Source organism: Benincasa hispida, chromosome 1 (assembly GCF_009727055.1).
Source record: "Benincasa hispida cultivar B227 chromosome 1, ASM972705v1, whole genome shotgun sequence".
In the NCBI taxonomy this organism is placed as follows: Eukaryota; Viridiplantae; Streptophyta; class Magnoliopsida; order Cucurbitales; family Cucurbitaceae; genus Benincasa; species Benincasa hispida.
This window is the reverse complement of record NC_052349.1, coordinates 73,225,756-73,239,988: the sequence shown is the minus strand read 5'-3', so window position 1 is coordinate 73,239,988 and position 14,233 is coordinate 73,225,756. Positions and strand designations below refer to the sequence as shown.

At 28.3% G+C, this 14,233-nt stretch overlaps 2 protein-coding genes across 2 annotated transcripts; one reads left to right on the top strand and one right to left on the bottom strand.

Moving 5' to 3' along the window:
• Window positions 1-1,488: 1,488 nt before the first annotated feature.
• On the bottom strand, window positions 1,489-3,769 carry LOC120090940 (GDSL esterase/lipase At1g71691). The gene is made up of 5 exons (XM_039048645.1): window positions 3,421-3,769; window positions 3,163-3,290; window positions 2,632-2,871; window positions 2,105-2,360; window positions 1,489-2,018 (listed from the first exon to the last, which is right to left on the bottom strand). The coding sequence occupies exons 1-5, from the start codon at window positions 3,767-3,769 to the stop codon at window positions 1,789-1,791; spliced, it is 1,203 nt and encodes a 400-aa protein (XP_038904573.1). The 3' UTR covers window positions 1,489-1,788.
• Window positions 3,770-9,584: 5,815 nt separating this feature from the next.
• Window positions 9,585-10,516, top strand: LOC120086842. Its single transcript, XM_039043653.1, has one exon. The coding sequence runs from the start codon at window positions 9,750-9,752 to the stop codon at window positions 10,344-10,346; it is 597 nt and encodes a 198-aa protein (XP_038899581.1). The 5' UTR covers window positions 9,585-9,749; the 3' UTR covers window positions 10,347-10,516.
• Window positions 10,517-14,233: the final 3,717 nt, after the last annotated feature.

The following is a 14,233-nucleotide window of genomic DNA, read 5'->3' as shown; positions in this document are numbered from 1 at the left end:
GTTTGGGGAAAGCGCAATACACATACTCATGGTGCTATTTTGCATCCCCCATGTGATTAGTATGGTTGTTCGATTTGAGGTTATCATTTGTTGTTCTAAGTGGCTTGAGGCTTCTTTTGTAGAGACTTCAATGACCTCTTCTCTTTGCGACCTTTTCCCTTGAGTTTTATTTCTTTATCTATGGTTATTATTTATCATTCTTTGTTCTTTTATTTTGGACCGTGAGGTCTTCTTCTCTTTTTAGCAATTCAATATCTTTGCAACGAAAAAAAAAAGAGTGATTGAAAGTATGATAGAAAAATGAGATAAAAAAATAAAATAAATGGACCAATCAATCACTTTGGACGTACCTAATAATTCAAGCTCATATGGATTAAAATGAATAAAAGGGAAAAAAAAAAAAAGATACTACAAATCTACAATGTTGGGGCAACTTTTCATCTTTTCCAGTACAATAAAAGTAGAATATGAGAATTTGAGCTTCCACATGTCAATTATAATTTATGGTTATCTATTCTATTCACCATCCTCTTATATTAATGTTAGGCTACATTTACATAGGAATTAGAATAAGAAAGTAAATTGGATTAAATTATATAGAAGGTTTATACTTTATTCATATCGAAAATTAGGTTCAAATTCAATAGCACTTCTTGTTTCCTTCTGCACCTGGTGTCATTACAGGTAAACATTTCTATTGATTGTTTCTCCTTTCTTTGGTTTTACATCATTCCCTATTTTATGAAAAAATCTAATCCTTTTTTTAAATTCTCCTATTAACTATAGTTATAATTGATGACTATTTTGAACAGGGAGTTTTAGTTTTTTTTTTTTTTCCCTCTAATTTCCAGTTATTGCTTTTGGCAATTTGGGTTTGTGATATGTTTGTTTGATTTTTTTTTTTTTTTTTTTTTTTTTTACCTATAATTAAATGAGATGTTTGTATTCTAGACAAATGCTGTGAAGCTTATACTCTAAAATACATTGTATTTGTTAATCTTTTAGGTCATTATATAACAAATACTGTGTATTTGTGTTCAAAATATATATGTTCTGCTCTTTGTTTGCCTTCTATAAACGATTAAGAAGTCTGTGCATTAAAACATATTGTATTTGTATACTTCTTTTAGACCGTGTGAAAATGCAAAATGAGCATAACTTAACAAGCATGGTGACTATACTATCAAGCTCGAAGTTAGAGATTAGATTCCTCCACCCCACTTTTTCAATTCAATACCTTTCCAAAAACAAGGAAGAAAAACCTGATATGAAATACTCTTCTTTAATCATTGCTAACCAAAATGCCTTAGATTAACCCCTGTTCCATTGGATGTTAAAAAAACAAATATGAAAATGAAGTAATAGAAAGAAGAGCAACGTAACAAACTACAGTACTTATTTATTCTATTCCTATCAACCATTTGCCCTGTTTAGTTATTTTTTCATGATTAATGTATAACAACAACTATAGTTCCTCACCTAAGGACAAGCAAAGCATAAACCAAACTTTTTCATTGAAAAGATGAAAGAAAACAAAGGGATACAAAAAAGACTTCAACGCTGACTACAAAATTAATGGCACTAAAAGCAAAATATAAGCAATCATTTTATTTCTAACTCTATCAATTACCAAATAGGCACCAATCACCACCATACTTTTTTAAAGCAAAGCATATCGTTTGGAATTCAACAAATCTATCTATATGTCAATGTTTTGTTGGTACCAGGTATTGCGTTGGAATGTGTTGGTGCAGCTTTGTGAATGAACAAATCTGACTAAAGTATAGTTCAGCCTTGAGAGTTTATCACGTCCTGCAAATTCTTGGGATAGCACATTGTTGTGTGGAGGCCATTCCACACGTTGTCTGCAAGGATGCCATTTACTGCATCTGTTGGATGGAATTGATCCCACCAAATATGATTAGAAGCATTTTTGCAAGCCATAATTGGTGAGATGCACATGATCCAACCATTGTAGCGACCAAACCCACAACAAGCATCTGAAGTTACATTGAAACCTATATGGAAAAAACAAAATGGCACAATGAGAGGCAAATTTGGGTTCATGGCGAAGAGAGTATAAAGAAGTTAGATTGTCATTCACCGTAACGTTCATGGTTCTTCAAAATATCCATTGAACCTTGAAGCAAATCACAGAAGATAATACTTGAATCAGGCAGCTCCATGCCAAGCTCCTCAACCATGTATCTCATGGCAAAGTTGAACTCCATAACCATATCATTTATCTCCTCAATACACTCTCCATTCTCACTACCATACTGCCATAAGTAGAAAGGAGCACAGCCAATAGGTGCCAATCCCATTACAACAATTCTCCTTGCATTCATGTTATACAAATTCTGGACCAAGAATACGAAGTCTTTTAGGAAGTTTTTGAACAATTGAAAAATTAACATACTGGAAATAAATGGAACTTCTATGCAGGGCAGGAGCAGCACCCAATAAACAATGCAGGGTTAATTTCCAATATCTAAAATGATTCAAGAACTCAAACTTTGGAAAATGAAAATGTGTGCACAAAAACAATATCCTGAAGGCAAAGAGAAGGCATCATGGCTAATATCTATATATACTTGCTATTATATAATAAGAACTATATGATCAAATCACCTTGATTTCCTGTCTGATTGTGGCTGCCAGAAATTGGTTAAAATTCCATGGAGGGTAAAGATTTTGAACGTTAGATATATTAAACAGATAGTAGTGAATGTAATCGTTGATTCCAATTGATATGTAAAAGACTGAATTAGAAATGTGATCAGCAGCAGCATTCTCGCCCATATTTAGAACAAACTGCTGAAAAGTGTCCATAAATTGCTGAATTTGTTGTGTAAAGGAGATGTGTTGGCCCTGTCACAAATAACATTTCAAAAAGGCAAAGAAATTTAGCAAGAGAAACAATAAAACTAAGTAATGCGAAAAATGATAGAACAATGATCATATCTGCCATCTAAATCAACCTAAGATTACCTGATACATTATGAAACTCCTTTTTACTCTCGTGAATATTATAATTTATAACAGAACATTAAATTGGTGAAAGGAACGGAAATCAATTTGATTTGAAACTGTTCCATTTGCATATTTATCAATGATTTTAATCAATGAATAAAACAGATTGAAATTGAAGAAAAGAAGTACCAATTCTGATCCACTAGTGAAGATAACTCCAGCACTAGCTGATGCGTAATTCACTCCTTGAATCATATCTTCCACTGCTCCACTATGCCCAAGATAACTCGGAACGAACGGAAGTCCAAGACGCAGGGCTGGGAAAACCATCCAGAAACAAAAACGGAAGAAAAATAAGAGATCGAACCTAAAAGAAAGGATTAAGAATCATAACATATCCGGAAAGACGAAGGAAACAAAAGATCAAGAAACTAAACTAACAATTACCAAGAAAATCAACGGGAATTCTTCCATTACAGAACCTTCCAGTCGGAGTGTGCGTGTCGAAATCTCGACCATAGGGAAGATGATCGGCGCGGGCGAAGGTTCCGAGGAAATTGTTGGTGCCGCAGTCGACGGTGGAGTCGCCGATGACGAAAAGGGCGGGGACTAGAGAATTGGACGGCGGAGGAGCGAGGGGTGAAATGGGAAAAGATGAATTTGGAGGGGTTGTGAAAGCATAAGGAGTTGGCGCCAAAGGATTTGGAGGAGCTCTAGGGTTTAGCAGAGCTGTTGATTGAAGAAAAATGGTGGAAATGAGGATGAAGATTAGAGAAATTAGCAGATCAAGCGCCATTAATTTTACATTCGGAGAGAGAGATTAAGCTTGAAATTGAATTAGGGCGGGAAGATAACGGCTTCAACCTTTAAAACTCTTCACAACTTTCAACTTCCTATCCAATACCAACTGTCTAATGTAAAATGTTGATGTTGTATCTCTAAGTGTTTAAATTTTTAATTTTAGGTCTTAATATGTTCTTTATTTATTCCACATTTTTATTTTAATTCATAGTTATAATAGACACAATCAAAAGTTCTCATTAGATATAAAAATTAGATGATTTTATTTTTTTTAAGAACATTTTTTACCAATAGAAAAAAAATGTTAAACTATTTATAGAAATAATAATAATAATAACACTAGTAGACGGTCATCAGATAGAACATTTGAAAAACAAAACTATTTAAAAACAAAATGTATGTAAAATCTCATCTTACATATCTTTCACCTCAAACTCCACTAGCATGGAATCTCTAGGTGTCAAACTTTAGAAGAGCCGCTTCAAAAACCACTTAGTCGAAAAATCTCAACATCTATCAATGATAGACTTCTATCCATTTCTATCTACTTCTATCAAAGAAGATTAAAAAAATTTTATTTGTGTAAATCGTTTTCCTTATTTTTTTTATTTTTGAAAATTTTCACCTTTATAATGTGTTAAAGATCAATTATATACAAAATTAAAAGTTGAGATATCTATTGATTTTTTTTAAGTTTAAAAATAAAATAGACACATAATGAAAACTTAAAAAACGTGTAAATCTATTTTCAAGTTTAGGGAACAAAATAGACATAAATTTAAAAGTTTAATGATTAAACTTATAATTTAGTCTAGACATAAATTTGAAAGTATAATGATTGAACTTATAATTTAGTCGCTTCAATTATATGTTTAGATTTTTTTATAGCAATACATTTTTTAAAGAAATACTTGGTTAAATATGAAAAAAATGGAGCGAGGCTACACATGCTAAAATGGTGTGATATTCAAGAGAAGAAGATATGTAGCCAAACCCAGAGAGAGTAGGAGAGAAGGGTGGATACTAAGCTAGACATTTCGCAATACGATTTTTCACTCCTCCTTGAGAGTTGTATCGATTTAAATCATAAATTAAGAATTGTATTGATTTAAACTATAAACTAAGAACTGTATCAATTTAAACCATAAACTGAGAATTGTATCAATTTAAATCATAAATTTTATGAGTTGTATCAATTTAATTCCCAAACTAATTATTAGACCCAAACTTTCATAATTGTATCAATTTAAACTTTAAACTTTAAACTTTCATAATATATCAATTTAAACTATGAATTTTCATAAGTATATTCGAATAAAATATAATAGAGGGTTTAAGTTGGTACAATTATGAAAGTTCAATGTTTAAATTGATACACATAAAAGTTCAGGGTCTAAATTGATACAATTATTAGTTTGGAATTTAAATTGATACGATCCCCAAAGTTCAGGGTTTAAATCGATACAATTATTAGTTTGAGGTTTAAATTGATACAGCACCGAAAGTTCAAGAGTTTAAATTGATATTTGCCCTAAAATTTAATATTGAAATCTTCAAAAGTCTAACTATAGTTCATAATTGTTTAACAAACCTCTCTAGGTAAATTATTTGGATATTTTAAAAAAATAAGGAAAACTATTTACGTCAAATAGTAAAAATTCAATGTTTTGTATAAAGACCAATAGAAGTCTATCAACGATAGAAATTAATATAAGTTTTTTAATGATAGAAGTTTATAGAAATCTATCCGTATCTATCAAATTTTTTTTTTCTACTTCTATAAATTATGAAATTTTTCCTAAATTATTTGTAGTTGTATTATAGTGTTGTTATAATTTTGAATTAAGATAATTAATTACCAAAAAATACAATCAAAGTTCATGTTTGTTTTAATCCATATGACCTATTAAACCTTCACCCAAATCCCGTATCTTATTTATAAAGTACTTGTTAAATTTTTTTTTTTTTTTTTTTTTTTTATGAGGTCCAAATGATGGAATAAATGTCCAACTTTAATCCAACCATAAAAGGATGATTAGTTAGGTTAAATTGAAGCATAATATTAATATAGAAGACAGAAATATGGCCTAACAATAATAATAATAATATGTATTTTAGATATTCTCTTTCCTCTTTAAAATAAATATTTAAGGAACTGTTTGGTTTAAGATTTTATAGATGCTGAGTATGGAAATAGAATATCAAAAAAATAGAATGTTTGGAAATCAAAGATAATTTTGTTTGATTATACATAGTAAATACTATCAGAATTTTATAAACAAAAATTATGTTTGTATTTAGTTTATGAAATTAAGCATGAAAAATATTATATAATTTTGATAGACCAATTAATCAAACAATAAGTATCATTCAATATATTGATAAAAATTAATTAATTAAGAATCAATAATAATTCTAATTATAAATATTTTAAAATGGAGAAATTTATAATTCAAATTAACCAATTAATATATTTAAGGAACGTTATAATACTTAAGTTCAACATTAATAATTTTGATTTTAAGTAAATAATAAAAGGAAATATATTTTAATAAATAATATATTATATAAAAAGTGAAATGAAACAACAAATATTAATAAATAATATTAAAAATAAGTTTTATAAATATTATATATTAATAATGAATGAAATAATATAAATTAATCACAATAAATAAATAAATTATTATAAATAACCGATAATGATTATATGTTCATAATGAATGATTAAATTAAAATTAATTTCAATGAATAATTGTTTAATATTTAAAAAACAATAAAGTAATCAATTATTGTTATTGAAAAGTGAATTTTTGTACTAACTAAGTTTACCTAATTTTAGTTTACTAATTAAATATATTTAAAATATTGTTAGCTAATTCATTAGTAATATATGTAAAAAAGTTATTGCATTATTTAGTAAATTTGTATTGTAAAAGTAAGTTAACCGCCTTTATCACGAGTATAGTTCTCGTAGAGGTCAAGATACCATTGATTTTCTCATTCAAAGTATCCTTCATATTATTGTTTTTCATTACCGATGGTGTTTATTTTTTCATTTAAGCATTTCTCAAGTATTTCTAATGGGATTACATTAATGATTGAGTACTCCCTGAGGTTTCTACCTATGTACATATTTTAATAGATTATTATTGATTTATTAAAATAAATACTTATATTAATTTTTGTTAAATTAATATTAATTAAATAAATTAAAATTTAAAAATAAATTAGGTATAAAATGAAAAATAGATGGAGAGAGAAAAAAAATAAAATCCACCGTTTTGGAAGGGAATAGAAAACTCTTGTATGTGGGAAATGATGATACTTATAAATAATTTATTCTCAAATTAATGGTTGAAATCTGTAAAACAAACATGATATTTTGATGTCTGTATGAATTTTCACGTAGAAAACTCTCAAACTAAACGACTCACAAATCCCATTACATTGGATATAATTTTTTAAAACCAAGAGATAATATTCCCCAAGGTTTAAGAAACACTCAATATTATTGTAGGTAAAACCTCAAAGTTTCAAGTTTCAAGCATATTCTTATCTTCAAGAAAGGGTATTGCTTGTAAGGGAAATATAAGATTTGGAAAATTGTTGGAGTGAATGAGAACTTGAATATTATCTTATTTGTTTATATATTAATTTTAGAATTAGTATCGGAAATGGTTGTGGTATCCACCTCTAGTTTAACTATAAAATATTCTTAAAAGAAAAAAAAAAAAAAAAAAGTTAAAATCGTAAAATATTCCTCATAATTTAAATACATATATATGTAATAACGCAAATATAATGTTTGTTCATAAATTAAAGGTACTTACTTTGAGCTCGTTTCATTTTAGTTTTGTACTTTTAATAATTTTTAAAAATTAATTAGTATGATTAGTTTGAGGTTTAGAATTGAGGTAAAGATTGAACCTTTTTTAGTCCAACAAAACAAACAACACAACTTAAAAAATTATCATAAATAATCTTTTAAAGTTGCACATTACAAAACTAGCACTTTTTTTAAAACTCATTAGTCATTAGAATAGTTTTTATCAGTCCATTTCGTCCGAGATCGGCCACCGATTTAGTTAAAAAAATAACTTTTTTCTAACTAATCGATTGGTTTGGCCTTTCATGGTACATTTTGTATGTAATATTCCCAAAACTTATACCAAATCTTATATATTTTCAAAATTTCTCAAAATTTGGTTGCCTTTACTAAATATTATATCAAATTATTTCTTAATATTTCAAACCTTTAACATAGTTTATGTTTTCACAATTATATGAATTTCCAAAATTCTAAATGGGTTTCCAATTATCAAAATAGATTTTCTAAATTGTTTCAAGATGATATCACTGTCATTTTCAAATTTTGGGAAATATCAAATTCTCAAATTTTGGGAAAGATCAAATTTTGTAAAAAAAAAAGGATAAGATTAGTGATATATATTGAATCTAGGTGTTAATTCTACTTGAGATTCCATCGAAAAAACTCAAATATATCGAATTGTTATGTTAATTATGCCCCGATTTCATTGAGAAAGCCTATATATATAGAATTTCGGTGTTATTTTGCCCGAGATTAACACATAGATCTATATAATTACACGAATTTCTAAATTAATTTATCAATTGTCTTTTCAAATTTCTCCAAATTGTGTAATATTTGGTAGTGTAATTTTTAATTTTGGAAAGATTACAGACATTCGAAAAAATTAGCAAATCTTGTTGTGTAATTCGAGCGAGATGTACCGAGAAGGCTCGAAATAAGTTAGGAAAAGTTTTTTTTTTACAAAATCAAAAATCTCAGTAGCTGATCTTGGGTGAGATGGACCGAGAAAAACTATCCTTACGATTTTTCAAAAAGGGGCTATGAAAAATTAAACATGTTATTTCTAACAATTTTTCACACAACTTCCACATCCAAAACCCCTAACCAAGGAGGGAGATAACATTATCTGCAAAAAGATATTTCTAAATTAAGGAGCATCATTGATAGGAGGCCAAAATTGCAATGCCATGAACAGATTTGTTCTTCTCTCGAAGGATGTGACAAAATTGAACAATATTAACAACATTCTCAACAAAAAGAATATCCTAAATCAGAATCTCAATCTTAGTGAAAGAAAAGTCATCCCCTACTCAAAAACTTGATAACCTTTTGGGCATTAGATTCCATTTCAATAGGTGGTTTGTTATTAGACCGCTCTTGCTCGATCGCACATAAGCCCTCCAACAACGCTTCCGCTTCCAGCGAACTAACACTTCCACAACTCTGGATGAACTTGTAGCAACCCAAAATCACATGGTCCTCATGATCATGAATTAATCAGTCGATTCCACCTTTGTCACTCATTGATGATAATAAAATATGTTATCCACTAAATAATTTCAAATTGACATTCTTAATTTGAGTTAACTATCCTTCTTCAAACTACATAAATCCAAACACTATTTACCTATATCCAACTCTTTCCATGTGGAAAATCTATGAACTCGAGCTTACTAATACCAACTTCTTCTTATTATTATTCTTTTGACAATATATAAGATATGTTGAAAAATGAAACTCTAACTTCAAAATCAACCGAACAAATTTAATGTCAATTCAACTATATCCATTTTACCACCTCTTATTAATATTTTAAGTTGGTTTTAATAGTAACTCTTTCAGTAATTTTTTCCATTTCTTTCCCAATAGAATCAAACATTTAAAACCCAAAATCCAAGAAGACAAATACAACAACCAAACCCCACTTTTTAAAATTAGAATTAGAACCCAAAATAATAAATTTATTTAAAAAGAAGGGGGGAAAAAGGACTTTTATTTGCACAATTTCCACATAGATAACTTCCCTTTCCCTTTTTTCCCCATCATTTTTATATCCCATTTCTTTGCATCCAAACACGCCGCTGTTCTCTCTCCTCTGTTGCAAAATCAGATCCGTTCCAACTCCGCCGTAAGCACCGCCATGAGCAAACCCCACGGCCACCACCCGCCGTCCGGCCGCACGAACTTGGCCTCCTGTATAGTCGCCACGGTCTTCTTAATCTTCCTCGTCATCATCGTCCTCATCGTCTTCTTCACCGTCTTCAAGCCTCAGGATCCGAAGATCGCCGTTTCCGCCGTCCAGTTGCCATCCTTCTCCGTCGCCAACGGCAGTATCAATTTCACTTTCTCTCAGTACGTCTCCGTCAGAAACCCTAACAAAGCCTCTTTCTCTCACTACGACAGCTCGCTTCAGCTCCTCTACTCCGGTTCTCAAATAGGATTCATGTTCATTCCCGCCGGTAAAATCGACGCGGGTCAGACGCAGTACATGGCAGCGACATTCTCCGTCCAGTCATTTTCGTTGGCCGCTCCAGTCGCCGCCGTTGGAGCTGGACCGACCTTCTCGGAGGGAATGAACGGGTACAGAATCGGACCGACGCTGGAGATTGAATCGAAGATGGATATGGTGGGTAGGGTTAGGGTATTGCACTTCTTCACACACCATGTGGAAGTCACATCGAGTTGCAGAGTCGCCATTGCTGTAAGTGATGGATCTGTGTTAGGTTTCCATTGCTAATTCTTCTTCTTCTTGTTTGCCTCTGGAAAATTTGGTCAGTTGAGTGTTGAAATTCTCATACTCTTTAAGTGTAAAAAAGAAAAAAAAAAAAATCTCAAAAGATCTTGAGCTCTTTCTGTGTCTCCCTTGAGTAATTTGTGCAATTGAATTGCAGAGTGATTCTGATCTTAGATTTTGGTTGTGTGAAGTTCATCAAGATTTTTGTGGATTTGTGATTTATTAGGGTAATTAAGGTTAATTTGAGTTGTAGGGACAAATCTATGGCTTTGAATCATAAAGGAAAGTTGATGTGAACAAAGGATAATTGCAATTGAAACAAAGAACAAAGTGGGACTTTACTCATTTTCTTTCTGCTTCTTTTTCTTTTTCTTTTTCTTTTTTTTATTAAATTACAAAATTGGTCATTCAATAAGGTTATTATCTACTCCCAATCATTTTAAAACTACAATTTAGACTATATATTATTACATATGTTCATAAATAATTAGTTAAATAAAATTTTCATAAATAATTTTACTAACTCACATCTTCGAATTAAGAATATGTGCTTCAAATCTTCTACTCCTACCTTTATTGATACTTAAAAAAAAGATAAAACTCTAATTATAGATCCTTTAAAAAAGAAATTTGAATTTAGATACTAAGTAGATGGTTTTCAAATATAAAAAATAAGTTTAACTTATTTATAAATATAAGAAAATAGTGATAGACAAATTTTTAGAAATATTTACAATAGTTTTATTCATTTAAAATAACTATACTCAGTTTTAATTTTCTTTAAATTATTCCTTTTTTCAGTTTTTTTTTCCAAGTTTAGTGAATTGGGCACTAAGCAAATTTCATTATTTTAAAAAGGCTTTCGGCTGAAGTGTTTTTTTTTTTTTTTTTTTTTTTTTTTAAAAAAAAAACTTTACTTTACTTTTGAGTTGAATAAGAAACTTCATTTGTTTGAATTACATATATTAATAAACCATTCAAAGGAAGCCCTTTCTTTTTCTTTTAACAAATTAATAAAAACAATTATGTATGACCTCAAAAAAAAAAAAAAAAAAAAATATTGAAATAGGTATTTGATGTCATTTACAAGGTCTGTTTTCACATTACAACTTAACTCAACTTGAGAAAGTCCATTTGTATCCATCAACTTTTATGATTTATTAATTTATATCTCTAAACTTTGGAGATCGTATTAATTTAAATCCTAAATTAAAAACGGTATCAATTTAAACATTAAACTTTGAGTGTTCTACAAATTTAAACCCCAAACTAATAATTATATAATTTAAATCTTGAACTTTCATAAGTGTATCAATTTAAACCTTAAACATTCATAAGTGTATTCAAATGAAACACAATGGAGAGTTTAAATTGATATAATTATGCAATTTCAAGGTTTAAATTGATACACTTGTGAAAGTTTGGGATTTAAATTGATATAATTATTAGTTTGGAATTTAAATTGGTACAATCTCCAAAATTCAAGATTTAAATTGATACAATACCTAAAGTTCAGAGGTATTAATTGATATTTATATTCAAATTTATAACTTTAAAGAGAATAATTATAATTATAGCCTTATTAGGCTCAAACTCAAAGTAGTGAAGTACCTTTTATTTTTTGACCAAAAAAAAAGTAGTTAAGTACTTATATACCTACTTCTAGATTTCAAATTTGCCATAAGATTAAATTGTTAGTATTTAATTCAATCAAATCATTAAAACTTATTTTAATTATTTGAAAGTAAGAATATGTATGAAAACCGAAACAAAAAAGTAATAAATTCCAGATTTGTTTGAATTCATATTCACTGACTGTATGTAAAAAGATGAGTGACAGAAAATTAAATAGGTTGTCTTCTCAGTCAGTGTCCTGTATCGAAAAAATTTATACTACTATTGTAGTATATATATTCTAAAAATCTGTTTAATTTTTTGAAAATATCAAAGTTAGATGGAAATTTTTAATTTTTAAAATTACAAAGACGAGAAAGATTTAAAAGGAATTAATCTACAAATATACAATTTATCCTTTTCAAATAAAGTATTATGTTCATCACTTATATTATATTTACATTACTAATATTTTGTTGTTTATTTTACATGTCTTAATAAATTTTTATAGTATAATAAAAAATCATTGATTTACTTTCTATGTCGATGAAAAATTCATATAGATATAAATATATTAAGAAATATATTGATGCTATCAACAAAAATTTATGTATCCTGATTTGAGATAAAAAGAATAAAACAAATGTTTCAAACTAACTTTAAATTTACGGTAACGATAACTATAACAATAAATAATAAACTAGAAACGGAGGTGGTGGAAGAGAATAATGGGCATAGGGATTCGGAAAGTTTGCTTTTTCTACATTTTGATTGAAGATGTGGGCCGCCCTTTCTTTCTTTCTTTGTTTTTTTTTTTTTAAAAAAAAAGAAATAAAAAATTAATTATTATTTTTACACTGCCCCACTTTCATCTACTATTGTTTTCATCCACATAATTTACCTTGACCTTATCTTTGGATTTTGCTCACTTGGCAGGAACCAACCTGGGAAATTTCTCAATTAATAAATGGAAAGGAAGTTTCTTGAGTGCTTCACAAAAACAAAAATAACAAATTAAATTAGTTTCATTTCTAGATTTTGAAATTTTCTCTCTATCTAATTCTCGACAAATTTAACTTACAACTTTCAAAGATTAAACAGCCACCAACCACAATTTTTAACAAATTTAACTAACTTTTAAAGATTAAACAGACGCCTACCACAACTTTCAAGGCCAAATTTATAATTCAATGTTTCTATGGAGCATTCCCACTTCGTTTGAGATTGTGGTAGGTTTTAAGATAATTACTAACAACTGTATTTTTTTTTTTAAAAAAAAAATTGTCGGATAAATTTACACTTGAAACCTGAAAATGTAGGTATTGGTAATTGGTAAATAAGTACCAAATTATATTGTTCTAGTTGGAATTATTTTCAAATAAAGTTAAATGAGCAAACTTATTTTACAAATATAACAAAATGTCACTATTTATCAATGATGATCTATACGTTTTGCTATACTTCGAAAATATTTTCAACAGTCTTACCATTTAAAACAATTGCTCTTTTAATTATAGTAGCTAAAATAAACCTATTACTAAAACTTTTACTTTATATATAATATATTATATAATTATATATATATATATTATATATATATATATATATATATATATAATATAGTTTGTAAATAATTGTTTTAAACTTTTACTTTTTTTTTTTATATATATAATATATATAGTTGTAAATAATTGTTTAGAATAATATATTTTATTTACTCTAAATTAATTTTTAAATATTAAAGAAAATAACTTCATTTTAAAAAATTAAAACATGGTATAAATGTTTAAAATCCAATGATATAGAGAGATTAACAAAAGTTCTCAAATCACTTAAAACTATAAGATTTAATTCACATCTTCATTTGTGACATATATCTAAATTATACCTATACAAAAGCTTAACTGACATATTGCCTATATTTTCAAGTTCGAAGTTAGAAGTTCAATTCATCCATCAAAAGAAAAAAATAAGCACGTCTAAATTGACTCTTAGAATAAAGTTCAAAAAGTCAAGCGTAAACCTATAACCAAAGACAATCTCACCACGCACTATGGAGTCCTTATTTCTAGATTTCTGAATACCATGGCAAAATATTTAATACAATGGTAGTATGAAAGATCATGCTAATTCTATTCAATATTTGAAACAAAAGTACTTAACTACAATGAAATCCATAAAATAAAATAATACATCATTTATTGACATCAGATGTAGAGTGCAAGCAGTATCTAATTTTTTTTTTAATAAGTGCTAATTATAAACAATACCTTGAA